The following is a 15,248-nucleotide window of genomic DNA, read 5'->3' on the forward strand; positions in this document are numbered from 1 at the left end:
TGCTCCCTGCTGGCCCCTCCATCCCCTCAGCCCCGCCATGCTCTCGCCAAACCCCCAGCCCCCTTCAGCTTCTCCAGCCCCTCACAGTCCTCTCACCTCCCTCAGTCCCTTCTGACCCATCCCGTCCCCTTAGACCCGCCACCCCCTCAGCCTGTGCCACTTGCCTGTCACCTCAGTGCCACCATGGCCCTGGGCTGCCCCACAGCCCTCAGCCCCAGCAGCAGCTCAGGGTCACCGTCCCTTCAGCGCCACCGCCCCCTCAGCCCCCTCAGGCCCCTCAGTCTCACCGTCCTTCAGCAGCTCCTCAGGGGACAGTGCCTGGGGCCACCGGCAGCTCCCAGCGCTCCAGGGACATCCGGGGCTGGAACTGCTGCTGCGCCCGGCCCGGCCGCCAGCTCGGACCCAGCCCAGGGAGAGGGGACACAGGGGGCACAGGGGGAAAAGCCAGAGGTGAAAAAGGCAGCCGAGGGGGAAAGAGGTAAAAATACTGCCTAGACCTACACTAACATCAATCTATCCATCTAAAAATCCATATAACTCTAACTACATATCGATGCAGATTTATAAATATAAAAATATTAAAAATATATTATTACTCTCTATGTATATAAATGTAAATTTTAAAATCTATAAATGTAACTACATGCACATAAATATAATTCTATCACATCAAAAACTATATATAGATTTAACTGTATAGATGTATATATATATATATATATGTTCTCTATAAACCTACAAATATAACTATGTGGATATATAAATAGGATTGTATAAATCAATAAATGTAACTACAAGGATATATAAATAGAACTATGGAAATCTATAAATCTATGTATAAATGGAGGGATTCCACCTGCCCGATGGTCACAGGCTCTCCCTCCGATCCTTTTTCTCACGCAGGGCAGCCCTCCTGGCAAGGTAGATTAGGTGGAAATCTGAGAAGCAAAGGGAACACTGGGTCAATATTGGCCTCTGTGCATCTTTCCTCTTGGAAGTCACTGTCCTTGTGTCAAAGACTGTAAAAGATGGCCTGAAAGGCAGAGTCTCACTTGGCAATTTGAAGCCTGCTCTTTAAAGAGTCAGAATCCATCCAAGCATTGAAAATTTCTGAAGTTTTGAAGAATCCCAATTAAGTCAAAACCCTTGCAGTGCAAAGGGCACCCATGAGAGCTGGAAACACAGGCAGCCCCAGCTGCCACAAAGAAGCCCAGCCTTGTTCTTTCTCTGTGCTGACAGAGAGACCTCAGTCCCCACTGAAATGGCTGAAGCTCAGGGCTGCTGGAAGCTGAGCTATGAATCAGCACCGTTCCCTGCCGTCTGCAACCTGCCCTCTGCAGTGAGCAACAGCTCCTCCAAAACAACCACCAGCTCTGGGATGAACAGCTGGGAGGGAAAGAACTTCCTAGCAGGCCTGCAGGCTGCAGCAGCTTTGCTCAAGCATGCAGATCCAAAGTGCTCTATCTCTCCTTTAGTTCTCACTAATTTGGGGTAATTTCAGGTTTTCCTTGAGCTACTGGATTTGTGACTGATGATTTGCTTGGCCTCAGAGCTTCTGCTGCTTGTATTTTTAATGTATCTCACTACACCTACCAGCAGACTGGTACAACATTGATTTAATGCTTGGAGACAAACAGCTCAGACTTCTACACTGACCTTTTCTTGTGGTTTTTTTCTCTCCCTTCAAGAGTCACTCAGTGTTGCCTCCAGAGCACTGACACCCTACAGCAAATTTATCCACGGACATCAGCACAAAACTGGGACACCCGAGTTGGTGACACAACTCCACAAGGTCAGCTTTATTCCCTCCTCCCTTGCCACAGCAGAGGACTCAGTGTCAGAGCCTCTGGAGAAGCGTGGAGGGCAGGGCTCGGGGAGATTGTGCCAGTGCAGGATTTGAACTAAAGGCACCAGGAAGCACCAGCCCTGCAGACAGGAGCTCAACTCTGCTCATCTCCCTTGCTGCCAGAGGCAGGCTCGGAGCAGCCATCTCACACCTCTCTAAACCAAGGGGGACTCTGTCCTTACCAAGCTCTTCGGGCTCCTGGGAATTGTTCCCGCACCTCCTGGTGCCAGGCAAAGCTCCTTCTGCTTCAGCTCTGTCCACAGGCTGCCCTCCTGAAGACTCTGGGGCAACATTAATATTCCCCTTGAAAGAGAAACAGAAAGGAAGAAACCCTTCTCACCAGTTACACCAAACACCTGGTCCAACAACTCCATGCCTCACACTCTTAATCCCTTGTTCCTAACAAGAACTCTGGGCCCCAAAGCCATTCAAGAGTCAAAACAATTTCACTTCTCAAACACAGTCCAAAAGCTGTCAAAGCTGACAGTGTTGAACGTGGGGGTGACACTGAACACATGGAATGGCTGCTAAGGAAGGAGTCCTGGCACAGAGATTTGCTCCTCCTCCACAACCCTGAGCAAAGCAGTCTCATCCAGGCTGCAGCTTGGCAGGGACTGCGTGGGAACACACATCTCTTCCCACAGAGCTGCCCAAGAGCAAGGTGACTGAGCTCTGCAACATGGACAGCAAGACTGGCCAGTTTGCCCAGCTGAGGATTTCCCAGATGGAGACTGGGCTGCAGGCACCAGGTTACCCAGAGGACAAGAAAGCTGCAGCTCCAGCCCAGCCCCACACACGGCTCTGGGAGCGCCCACACGCCCGGCAGGGCTCACACAGCAGCAGCAGCTGCAGCCCAGCCCTGCTTTGCCTTGGCCTTCCCACCCAAAAGAGGCACAGCCCACATCTGCTGCTGGAACAGGCACCTCTGGCATGTCCCTCCCTGCACGGGACACTTGGCAATTCTCCAAACACTCTTCTCTTCTTTCCCACCAAACAAAGCCTCTTAGAACCTACAAAGCTTCCACTTCCTCACCACAAACACCCCTGCACGAGGGATTCTTCCCAGGAAAACAGGCACCCAAACCTGACCAACACAGGCTCACACCTCTTCATCCTTATTCAGGGGGAGACTTTTTCATTCCCTCTTCTTTAGGAAGTCTTGTTTCACCAAGCAAATCTTTTCCTGTCCATTCACTGAGCTGAACTCAAGAAGCCTTTGCTTCTCAGCCATGCAACAACATTCACAAGCTCTCAGCTCCCAGCCCTTTTCTTCCCTGTCCAATGCAGTTACCTGAGCAGAGGGAGAAAACATCTCCTCCAGCGTCTCAAGCACCATGTCCAGATCCGGTGGTGGCAATTCCTCTTCCCCAGGAGTATTCCACAGCCAGCTGGGGGCTGTCCATGGTGCAAAACCAGCACTGCCAGCTGGAGCGCTGGGGCCTGAAGTGCCTGGGGTGGCTGCAAGAATCCAAACACATTGGTCAGGCTCCACAATGTGGCTTTGGGACACAGAGCTCTAGTGCTGCCTTGGATCAAACATCACAGGAAGCACAGAGCAACCTCAGTTCCAGAAATGTATTCAGACTTGCCAGGGGATTGGGGGAGTGAGTTCTCCTCTTAAAAAATATTTATCCTAATTCACATGTACACAGATTAAAGCATGGATTGTAAAAGGGATATAGACACACACACACATTTTATAATCACAGCCTTTTGCATCTTCCCAGCAGCTTTGGGATTTGGCTACATTTGGTTTCTCATCACAAAAGACCACAGAAAGTGGATTCACCCAGGAAGAGCCCAGATCTTCAGACACACATGCTGAAATTAAACTGTGAGTTTTTTCTAAAACCAGCCTTGTGGGTGAGGCTGTATTCTGCAGCTCCAACTCTTCTAGGGCAGGCAGAGCTCATTTCAGTGGTTTGCCTTGATTTTCAGGGCAGACAGTCTTAAACCTCTGCAATATCCTCTCACCATCCTAGTCTGGCTTCATTCAAAGAAAGAGGGGAGTGCACCTAACACTGATGACTTGTTAGGCAATATCTTTTGCCTTGCCCTTGTACCCCTACAGAAGGGCTGTCTGGAAAATGCCCAGAACACCCTCCAAATCTGCAGCAAGGACAGGAAAAGCTGGCAGAAAATCCTTCTGTTTTCAAGATCCCTCTTCCTAGGCGACTTGACACTTTCTACCCGATTCTCGCTTGAGATCTACCCATGATAGAGCACTGCAGGAAAACTCTTTAAAGGGTCACTAACCAGGACCTGCTTGGAAAGCAAGGGTAGAAACTCTTTCCCTACCTGATGAACTGCAGGCTGGCAAATACTGCTCTGAAGATGTGCAGCTGCTTCCCTCTGGAGAGGCCATGGAAGGGTTGTGATGGTCTATGGGACGCAGAGAAACCGTGAGCCCAGGGCGGCATCTGCAGTCTATGGGAACCAGCGGAATGATGAGCTCACGCTTGAGATGAAATTTGCTGGTGCCTGGTTCCTCTGATGAAACCCCAAGAAATCCAGATGAGGCAAAGACTTTCTTGGGAGATGTCAGGAAAAGGTCAGACTCCTGAGCACCTGCGCTTAGCCTGGAAGGGCCTGGAGGCAGCTGTAAACCCTCAGGTGAGGCAGCAGTGAGGTCCTGGTATGAGAGCACTGTGTAGCAGTGAGGGAAGAAGAAAGGAAGCAAAGAGAAGGCCGCGTCACTATTGGTCTTTGGGTGTGTTTCCTTTGGCAGCAACTGTACTTCTATCAGGAAAGACAAAAGCTCCCATCCTCCCAAACAGGGTGAGAAAGAAAAAAATCCCCACATGTTCTGGGGCTATTCAACTAACAATTCCTTGTCTAATTAGCTCTGCCCTATTCGTTCAACTGTCTGGGAAAACTGTCCCACTGCTGCTCCTTGGCAGAAGGCAACTGCCAGAAACCCAACTGCCCGGTGCTTTCTCCTCTGCTCTACAGGGACAGGAGGCTCCCTCCAGCTGCGCTTGACCGGGACAGGGCTCTGGGCCAGGCAAGGAGCAGCGCCAGCCACGGCGCACGGCTGGGCCAGCTGCAGCCGAGCGGGCCGGGCTGTGGTGAGCGCAGCCGCGGCGGGACCGTCCCGCAGCCCCGGCAGCCCGGCAGAGCCGGCACAGCGCCCGGGCCCTGCCGGCACAGCTGCCTTGCCCAAGGACAGCCCCTGTGCCGCCAGGGCAGCTGCGCTGAGCAGCCCCAGCACGGGCAGGGCCCACGGCCACAGCCCACGCCAGCCTCCGCGCCCACAGCTCCCACTCTTTCTCACCGGCTCTGGGCGGCTCCCCGGCAGGGAAGGACGCCAGCGGCCGCTCCGTGCGGAGCTGCTGGAAGCGGCTGGGCTGGCGGCTGCGCACCTCCAGCCCCGCTGCCAGCCGCTGCCTGTTGGCCCTGGTCAGGCGCTTGATATGGAGCAGGAGGTCGGGGCGGTCGCGGCGAAAGTTGGGGTTCCTGAAGTGGAGCCAGCCCCCGGCATCGCCGGGCTCAGATGAGCCAACCCGGCTCGGCACCTTGTGGAAGCCGTAGAGGTTGAGCTGCCGCACGAAACTACCGAAGTGCGTGGCTTGGAAGGAGTCCGGCGTCGGCCCCACCCCCTCGCCGCCCCCGTGGGCGTCGCCCGGGCTGAGCAGCTCCCGCTCGAAGAGCGAGCGGTCGACGAGCAGCCCCTGGGCGCGGCTGTCCCAGCGCACGGAGCGGACGCGGGGGCTGTTCACCAGGCGCCACAGCTTGGCGGGGAAGGCGCTGGCGCTGAGCCCGGCGGGCAGCGGCAGCTCCGCCATGGCTCCGATCGCCGCCTGTGGCCGCAACGCCCGCGGCGCAACGGCCGCGGCTGCGCCGGCGGCGCGCGGCCGGAGGGGGGCGCTGCGCTCGCGCCCAGCGCGGCCCCGGCGCGGGCCGGACTTGGCGGGGACGAGCGCGGCAGAGCCGGGGCCGCGGGCACAGCGCGGGCGGGGCGGCTCCCGGCGCTGGCCGGGCTCCGCACGGCACGGCACGGCACGGAAGGGCAGCGCCCGGCACGGCATTTCAGGGCAATGGAAGCCCGTGGCGAAGGCACTGGGAGCAGTTGCGGGCTCTGTCCCCACTGTGCATCCCGTGCCTGGGTCACCATCGGTGACAGAGAGGAAGGACATTGCTCTGGCTTGGCTGGGGAAGGGATGAGAAGGGGGCATTAGAAAACATTCATTTGGTCTCCTTTTCAGCAGACTGGCTCTTTTTATCTCACCATGTCTGCCTGTCTTTGGCAGAGTTGGCACATTTCTCGTGCTTTAGAGTCAGCTACAGCAGCAGGAAGGGGCAGCAGTTTTGTCAGATTGATTTCAAAGCTAAAGTGCTGCCCCATGGATGGATGCTGCTTTATTCAAGGGATTTCTGGCCTGGAGTTGTAGTGAACTCATGCTGGTGTTTTCCCAAACAGTGTTGCCTTTTTCTTTCCTCAGGAATCCCCTCTTCTTCCCCCCATCTGGGGAGAGTTCCAATGCAAATGCCTCCTGCAGCCAGCTCTTGTCACTGTAGACTGACAAAGGAGATTTCACAATGGAGAGAGACTCCCTAGAGCTGCTGTGGAGAGCTGAAGGGGGAAGCTTTGTCCCTCAGCCTTGAAGTCTTGTTGGAGAACTGCTTGTGCTCTGGGGGACGCACAGCTTTTCCAAGCCCTGCAGGTTCATTCCTGAGCTTCCTGACACGCCACAGACTTTGGGGCTGTCATGTTGGAGCACAAATTTCAGTCTGGGAACTTTTGTGACACAGGGAACAGGATTAGCCCTGCAAGGCCAGGCTAGGGCCAAGAGCAGAAGGCCAGCAGTCTGCATTTGCCCCCAGGGAGCCCTCCAGAGCAAGAAGCCACTCCTGGCCAGGGGCTGAGGTGCCCGAAGCTGCCTCCCCGCTGTGCAGCTCTGCAGAGCCCACGCAGCGCCGGGTCCTGGGCAGCTGGGACAGCCCCGGCTGCCCTGGAGCACAAGGAGTGTCCCAGAGAGAAGCTGCTGCCCTTTGCTTTGCAACTGTTTCACAGAGTCCTGTCATGAATCCACAGAGTCTGACATGTTTTTCTTTCTTCTCAAAAATGTTACCCAGCTTTTTGAGAAAATTGAGTGATGTAGCTTCTGCTGGTGGTGGTGCTTTTGTCTGCAGGTGAGGGCAGGTGATTTGAACCAAGGACGGAGTCCACTGTTGACATCCTAGCTTTGCCAAGTCAAGAAAATCATTCACAATTGAGCTACTGGTGCTGAGCAGTAGGATTTTTTCCTAGTTTTTGGAAAACTACAACCTTAAGAAACCCAACAGATTTTCCTCCATGAGGATACCAGCAGTAGCATGATACCAGTTTTTTCACCTCTTCTCTGTGTCTTTGGTGCTTTTGAGAGTTCCTCAGTGCCCAGCAGGAATGAAAGGACATGTGATAATGTGATTTAAGAGCTCTGTGTTGTTCCTTGCCACATGAGTGTTCATGACAAGCTGGACAGCCCACTTGTGGCTCTGTCGAGTTAAATTCATCCCAGTTCTGTGCAAACAGCAGCCCTGAGGTGCTGAGGAGAGCAAGGACAGTGGGTGGGTGTGCATGCACACAGCCGGGGCTGACTGCTGTGTGGGCAGAAGGTTTTGGACTGCTGTACATCTTCACTCTCCAGGCTGGAGGAATATATCAAAACTATATGAAATAAAAATATTTATCAAAACATATCAAAATGTATCACACAACACATATGAATTTATGATAAATGTAATTCATCATCTATATACTACATATTATATATTTTAATATAGATACTATAATAAACAGAAGATATAAAATATAGGCTTGGTCTTTTTCTAAGCCATTGCCTGTGGGTCATACAGACCATCTCCTGGTGTTACTGCATTTGTGTCTTCTGGTACTACTTATTATAGCATCCATGTCCTTGGGAGTTCCTTCAGGGAACTTCACACAAGGGGTTTCCATCGTTTCAGTGCCTTCAGAACTTGTTCCTTCCCAGTTCTCCAGCCTCCTTCTGGATTTTGGAGCATCTCAGCACTTGTGTCCATGGCCCTTCCCTCATCCCCAGCCTGCAGCAGTCACAGTCACTGCTGCCTCCCCCTTGCTGCAGCTCATTTGCCCAAGTGCTGCCAAAGGCAGCGGAGCTGGCTCAGGATCCCTGTTGGCTTCTGGGCTCTGGGATGAGCTTCAGGGGGACACTTGGAGCTCTTCCTAAAGAGCTGCCCGTGGGATGGGGGGTGGATTTGTCCTCTCCAGGTGGCTCCTGCTTGGAGTTCTTCTCTCAGTGGAGTCCCGGAGTTTTCTCAGCAGGCCTTGGCAGCCAGTGCTGAGCCAACGTGTGCCTCTGCTGCCATCCCAAACCTGCGCTGCCCGTGCCCAGCCTGAGTGCAGGTGGGGCATGTGCTGGCCATGGCCCAATCCTGCAGCATTTCCATCTGCTCATGGCTTTGGGCAGCACAAATCTACACTTCTTTCAATAGAAACACTGCATTTCTTGCAAATAGTTACACCTGCACTAGTAATGTACAAGTATGCAAAAAACCTTAAGTTTAAAAATGAAATTTGTTTTAAATTGCTACACTTGTGCTGCCAATGTATAAACATGCAAATATCAATTTAAGTTTAAAATGTAATTTTTTGCGAGAATTGTGCTTTGTAAATATATACAAATACCAACTTCAGTTAAAAAAAATATTTTATTGCAACTCTGTACAACTCACTGTACACAAATATGAATTGAAGTATAACAATTAAATTTTTTACCTATTACTACAATTGTACAACCCATATACAAATACAGAAACATCAATATCCCTCTCTAAAGAATTTCAGATCCAGAACTAAATAAATACAATTTTAGAACTATGCAACTCCATATATATTTAAGTAGAAGTAAATACATATATATCCATAAGAATATATAGATGCAGATATGTATTACATATTTCATTACATATGTGACATATATAATATACACATATCAAACCTATCTATAAATATACAAATATCAGTGGACCAATAAAAAAATCCATACAACCCCAGCAATAAAACTACACAGCTACACAACTGTACAAGTATGTAAATATAACTACAGATGTAAACAGATCAACTTACATGCATCAATATAACAATACACATAGACAGATGTCTATACAAATATCAGTCAATGTATGTAAATATCCCTACACTTGTAACTATCCAAGTCTAATTGTACCCATCCACAAACAGAACTAGATCAGGAGGGATTGCAGCCTCCCATGTTCCCAGGCTCTCCCTCGGTCTCTTCCTCCCGTGCAGAGCAGCTCTCCTGGACAGGGACAGCAGATGGGACATTGGGAAGCAAAGGGAACACTGAGTCAGTATGGGGACGTTTCCCTTGGCAGCAGCTGCACTTCCATCAGGGAAGAGGAAATGTCAGAGCCTCCCCAGGAGGGTCAGAAGGAAAAGCAGCCGAGGGGCCAGGCTGTGGTGAGCTGTTCACTTCTTTCAGGCATCCCAGTTGCTCTGGGGGAACTCCCTCATGTCACGTTATTGAACCACCTCTGCACTTCCCAAGACTGTGGCCCCCAAATCAAGCAGTATTTCTGTCTCCAGCTGCTTGCACCAATGACGGGGAACGTCCTCTGACAGAGCTGGGGCACAAAGTTACCTTCCACAGCTCATCTGACAGGGCCTTGTTCTTCCTGTGCTTCCTGGCTTTCTCCTTATCTTCCACTTGGAAATTTTACAGCATTTCTTTTTCTTTCCCTTTGATCAGTGCTAAAATGCATGTTTCTCTTCCGAGTTTCAGTTTGTTCAGTGATCCTGTCAAGCGTTTTCTCAGAAGCTTTTATCATGGAATTGAGTGTTAATTTCAAAAGTTTTGGTGATTTTCTGTGTGATTTACACAAATCTCCTGCTAGTTAAGACACCACTTGGGAAGGTACAAAGAGGAAAAAGGATGTTTCTGTGTGTCAGTTCAGCAGTGGAACATTCATGGATAGATGGAGTGATTAGCTGCATTTTACATGTACTCCTAACCTGAAAGTGCAACAGGTAACTTGGGGAGAAATTAAAGTCAGATCTCTTCTCCTACCAGCCTGTATTCAAATGCAAAGTAAATAGAGCAGAGTGAAAATGTTAGTGCTCAGTTCCTGAAGTGCCTCATTAAGGTGTTCTTAGAGTAATGGAGATAAAATCTGGGTTGGCATTCCTAATTCCCAGACATTCATTGTCAGTTTCATTGACTCTGAAAACAGCAGAGGTGTGCCCACCATACCTTATCAATCCATTTGGGGATGTTATAGGTTCAGGTTTTCTGAGGCTTTAGCTTTATAGATCTCTAGACAAGGCTTCCAGGACTCTAAATGGCTTTCAGAAATTAAACTTTTCTCCTTTTTTCCTCAATCTTTGCACCAGAAACCTTCAGTGAATGGATTCCACTCTAATACAACTCTAAGCTGAATCTCTCAGCTGTGTTTACAGTGGTGTCCGTGTGTCTCTTCTGCACAGTGCAATTTAAAAATCTTCATTCCCTTTTTTTTTTTCTGTTTTAGCTTACAAATACATGCAGATGTATCAAAAATGTCTTTTTTTTTTTTCCTACATCACTTCCTATCTAGTAATTTCTTTTTATCCTGTTCTGATGCTTTGCTATTTTCATGTTTTATTCTAAGTGCACTTGTGTTTTCTTGAATGTGGAAGTTTTAGGATGCAATGCTCTCATACACCTGCTTTCATGAAACCCTTCATTAACATCAGCAGAAGTAACTGTGTGGTTCCTTTCTGCTTGGTAGAAGATTGGGGAAACTCAAGACATGCTTAGCTACAAAAAACATTTATGGTGTTTGGTGTTTCTCTAAGAGCTTAAGTTGATGGCAAAGCAACTGCAGGTGCTTGTTCACATCACAGAAATTGGAAGAAAGCACACTGTAGATACTGAGGAATGCAGTGCAAGGAGGATGGGTATCCCTTAATTATACCGGCAATTGATATCACTGGCAAAATTCCCTCTTTTCCAAAGGGTTTTCATTTGCTTTGGCTGTACTTTGCATGGCTGCAGGTCACATTTCACTTGATTTAAGGAAGTATCTTGACAGTTCTTGAAGAACTCACCCTCGGAGGAATTACTAATTTCTGCAGTCCTTGTTATATGCCCTGTTTTAAAAGACTTCTATGCTATTTTCCCCCTCTCTGTGTTTTCACACTTGTTCAACAAGTTTTTTTTTCCTAAGAATATTAATCACAATATTCCAAAGGAGTAAAAAAATTATTGGATATTTGTTCCCTAAATATTTCAAAAAAGAGTAATAAAAAAATCTGTATAAATGCAAATAAAAATAAACTTGAGAGTTCTCCCACAAACCTCAAGAAAAATCCCCATGTATTCTATAAAAAACCAGACAATTAATCTGCAGAATACAAAAAGGGCATGTTCTAGAAGAGAAAATTTGTACCACAGTGCATTTGCATGGAATTATATGCTTTCAAGCTTTTTGCACTTCAGGGGCAGTATCATTCTCTGCATTGCAGTGTTCTGAGCATGTTTTGCTCACCGTGGCAGCTTTCTGCTCTCCCCTGGTGCAGATCATCCTCCCAGCCAAGGCTGAGTGCAGCCACCACAGCTCGCAGCACCTTCCCACACAGCAAGAACCTGAATGAGAGAGAGATGGCTTCCCCCAGCTGCTGCGTGTTCTAACACTGCCACCTCGCAGCTGCTGAAAGCCTCAATTTCTGTGCTCTTTTCTCCTTCCCAAATGTTACATTCTGCACCCCAAACCTGCAAACCATTCCTTTCATCAAGGAGGAATGTCTAGCCCACCTGTATTTCAATGCCACCACTTGGCTCAGCCTCCTTTCCTTAGACCTGTAACTTTTTTTCCCAGTGTGTGAAATTCCTCCTCTTTAGAAAGGCATATTCCAGAACTTGGCAAAACAACAGAGGTGATGGATGGATTGAGAGCAGCCCTGTGGAGAAGAACTGGGCCATCCTTGAGAAGGAAACACTGGATATGAGCTGGCACTGTGTGCTTGCAGCCCTGACACCCCTCTGTACCTGTGCCTAAACAGGGATGTCCAAGAAGTCAAGGGAGGGAATTCTGCCCCTCAGCTCGAGTGAGAGCCAGGAACAGGATGCCTGTGAATGTTGAGGATGTTACATCATTGGCAGTGTTCAGGGTCAGGTTGGATAAAGGTCTGAGGAACCTGGTCTAGTGGAAAGTGTCCCTGACCATGGCAGGGGGCTTGGACTAGATGATCTCTAAAGGTCTCTTCCATCCTCACCCTTTCTGTCATTTCATCATTTCAGGGCACATGGGACAGGAGAGAAAAAGAAATGAAATGTGATCATGGCAGCGAGTTAATGGGGGGATATTCTGGGCCACAGATGTGCAAGGAACTCCAGATGAAATCATACCTTGGGCAAGAGTCCTCTTAAAGCATGAAATGCATCTCCTGGAGTATCTGTGGGCTTAGTTTCCCCAGGAAGGAGGGAATATCTTGGTACTCTGGAATTCCAGCTGTTGCCTGCATATTTACACCGTTACAAGCCCAATTCCAAATGAAATGGAATATAACTGCATTTTTTAAGAGGTACTTACTCAAGCAAGGAGAAAACACCCCTCCCCATAACAACACAAAGAAGTCCTGATGAACAAACATTCATCTTCTTCCACATGGACTGTGAAGCACCAAAGTATGTCAGTGGACATCCTCCCTGTGCACAGGTTTGAAGAGAGATCTCTGCACCCTGAGGCAGAGCCACGTGGTGGTTGCACACAGCATCCTTGCCTCACACCAGCCAAGCCTCAAACCAGGAGAAATTAGTTCCAAGTGAAGAAAGAACTGCTTGGGCTGATGACTCTCAGGGATGTCAACAGCCAGAGGCAAGAGGGGATGATGGCACAGCATGGCCCACGTGGTGATGGGTCCTGGGCTGTCCAGAGCCATGACAGGGTTCCTCTGGCCCTTGTACCCCACTCTGCTGGGACAGCAACTCCAGCTCCTTCCTGAGGTTCCTTCCTCCTGCTGGAGAGGAGCACAAAGGCACTGGATTCCAGAAACATGGGCTCTTGGGAAGTGGAGAGGGACCTGGCACTGTGGGTAAATGCCAGCGGGAGTGGATGGGGCTGGAATAAGTAATTCCTTCCTGCTTCTCCCTGAAGCAGGGACACAACCCACAGGCGTGGGAGACTCTCACCCAGGGCTGGTCACCAGCACCCAGATTCTCCAAATCCCAGCATTGCCCAGGGAACAGCAGTGACAGGAGGAGGCATCATCCACCCACAGGCAGTCCATGCTGACTGGTCCCACCACTCCCCTCCTCACAGAAAACCTTGGCAGCGGGGATGAGACACAGGGTGCAGGTGGCCAAGGCAGAGCAACACAGATAAGTTGAAAACAAGAAAAAATATTTCCATCTTTCTCCTGACAACATGCACTGTGGTATGGAGGATCAGGAATGGGACATCACAGCATGATCAACATGATCTACTGGAGCCGAATTTATTATCCCAAAAAGTCTATATTTATAATAAGTTTATACTGTCCATGTGTCTCTAACATGATTGGTTAATCCTAGCTGTTCACTCTAAAATAGAATGCTGATTGGATAATCTGATTTTTCACGCGTTTTGCTGTGGTCATCTGGCCCACTCTTTGCTTCTTTTTTCTCACTTTCTCAAGCTTTCTGACAAACTTGCTGAGTCTTGATGACTTCTTGTATCTTTCTCAAGGATGTACTGACCCTGTTTTCTGAATATGTCCATTATGCATTGTCTGTGAACGTGTCCATTATCCATTGTTACCAGCAGGCTGGATTGTGCATCGGCTGAATATGGCCATTGTCTTGCAAAAACTCCTCAAGCTGAAAAAAATCTTCAACAATGCACTGGTGAGGACATTGTCTGTTGGTGGAGGGTGACATCAGCGAGAGGCAGATTGTGACATCTCGTCCCTCCCAGCTTATATTCAGACGTGGGCAGAGATGGGGCCAGTCAGTCTCTGGCCTGAACTCCTACCAAGCGTGACTGTGAGTTGTGGAGGATCAATCCAGGTTTCTCTGGTGCTGGGTGGTGCCTGTTCTTGGCAGGTCCCAGTGCCAGTCCCAGAGCAACCAGTAGGGTTTCCCCAGCCAGGGGCAGCCAGGCACTGTGGGTGCTCGCAGCAGAGTGTGAGCTGTGCAGGAAAATATCCCCCCAGCGAAACATCCCTGCAGGGCGGCCATGGCGGGTGTCCTTCTCCAGCAGCCTGGCCATTCCTTCCTCCCCTCTCTTGCAGGGTCTGACACCAGCAACAGAGAACAGTTCCTGATCCTCAGCTCTCCCCATGTGCTGCAGAGGCCAAGTATGGCCACAGAGACCGATGGCAACTGTGCCATCTGCCAGGACACCTGGGATGAGGTGGTTTCTGCTCAGCCCTGTGGCCACCATTTCTGCCGGGGCTGCATCCTGCAGTGGGCACAGATAAATCCTGTGTGCCCACTCTGCAGAAGAGCAGTAGAGACTGTCGGGTTTTCTGACAATGCAGGAGAGTCTCTGGAGATTGTCATCACAGCCCCTGAGCAGCTGCCAGTGGCCAGGAGCTCAGCAGGGAGAGCTCCTGGTGGCCAGGACGAGAACAGCCCCCATGGCCCCGTGCAGGCCCATCCCTCTTCTCCTCAGGAGACAGCAGCCAGAGCTGTCGGCGGTGTCCTGCCCGAGGTCTGGGCACAGCTTTTCCGTCGGCGACGGGAACTTCTGGACCCTGTGCGGACTTGGCTGCGCCAAAGGACGGAGACCATGTTCGGGGACCGGTGGTGGCTGGCAGAGAGCTGCATCCGGTATGTGCTCTGTGTGTATGGGCCAGACCAGGAAATCATGATCCAGAGTTTGCAGGGCATCCTGGAGGAACACACTGTGCCACTGATCCAGGACATCATCGACATCATTGTGAGACACTGCAGCTCAGGGGCCCAGAGGCTGCTGCACTCTCACGCTGCCGCAGATGAGAATGACAGCCCAGCAGCCAGCAGCACTTCCAGCTCCTCCAGCTCCAGCTCCTCCTCCAGCTCCTCCAGCCCCAACAACCTGAGCTCCAGCTCCTCTAGCTCTCAGGTGGGGACTCAAGCCAGCAGCAGCTCTGCAGTCTCTGTGGAGGAGGAAGCCATCACAGGAGACACTGCCCAGCCCAGGGGTCACAGCCACCCCCCAAGTGTCACCATGTCCACAGGACAGGATGAGCCCCAGGAGGAGCCAGAGCAGGAGATGGTGATGTTGGCAGGTCCCTCTGCCCAGAGCAGCAGGCCCGGATCCCCTGGTCCTTGGCATCCCCCCAAGAGAAGAGCCCCTGACCCCCAGGACTCTCCCTCTACCTGCAAGAAATCCCCCCACCAACAAAACTAAAGGGCCCTTGCAATTATTTAAGAAAAATGAAATAAACTGTTGTTTCCCTCACACAATCTCTGGGCAC

General features: G+C 50.4%; 1 protein-coding gene and 1 long non-coding RNA gene across 3 annotated transcripts; one reads left to right on the plus strand and one right to left on the minus strand.

Moving 5' to 3' along the window:
• Positions 1–290: 290 nt before the first annotated feature.
• LOC135290973 (uncharacterized) lies at positions 291–4,849 on the minus strand. 2 transcript variants are annotated; one of them, XR_010353813.1, is made up of 4 exons: positions 4,145–4,849; positions 3,138–3,304; positions 2,029–2,149; positions 302–938 (listed from the first exon to the last, which is right to left on the minus strand). It is a non-coding gene; the product is annotated as an uncharacterized LOC135290973 (long non-coding RNA). The 2 variants fall into 2 exon arrangements; XR_010353812.1 differs by having other exon boundaries at positions 291–938; positions 2,029–3,304.
• An 8,917-nt stretch (positions 4,850–13,766) lies between these two features.
• LOC135290756 (uncharacterized) lies at positions 13,767–15,219 on the plus strand. The gene is made up of 2 exons (XM_064404708.1): positions 13,767–13,830; positions 14,079–15,219. The coding sequence occupies exon 2, from the start codon at positions 14,147–14,149 to the stop codon at positions 15,179–15,181; it is 1,035 nt and encodes a 344-aa protein (XP_064260778.1). The 5' UTR covers positions 13,767–13,830; positions 14,079–14,146; the 3' UTR covers positions 15,182–15,219.
• The last annotated feature ends 29 nt before the right edge of the window (positions 15,220–15,248 follow it).

The sequence above is a fragment of the Passer domesticus genome, chromosome Z (assembly GCF_036417665.1).
Source record: "Passer domesticus isolate bPasDom1 chromosome Z, bPasDom1.hap1, whole genome shotgun sequence".
NCBI lineage: Eukaryota > Metazoa > Chordata > Aves > Passeriformes > Passeridae > Passer > Passer domesticus.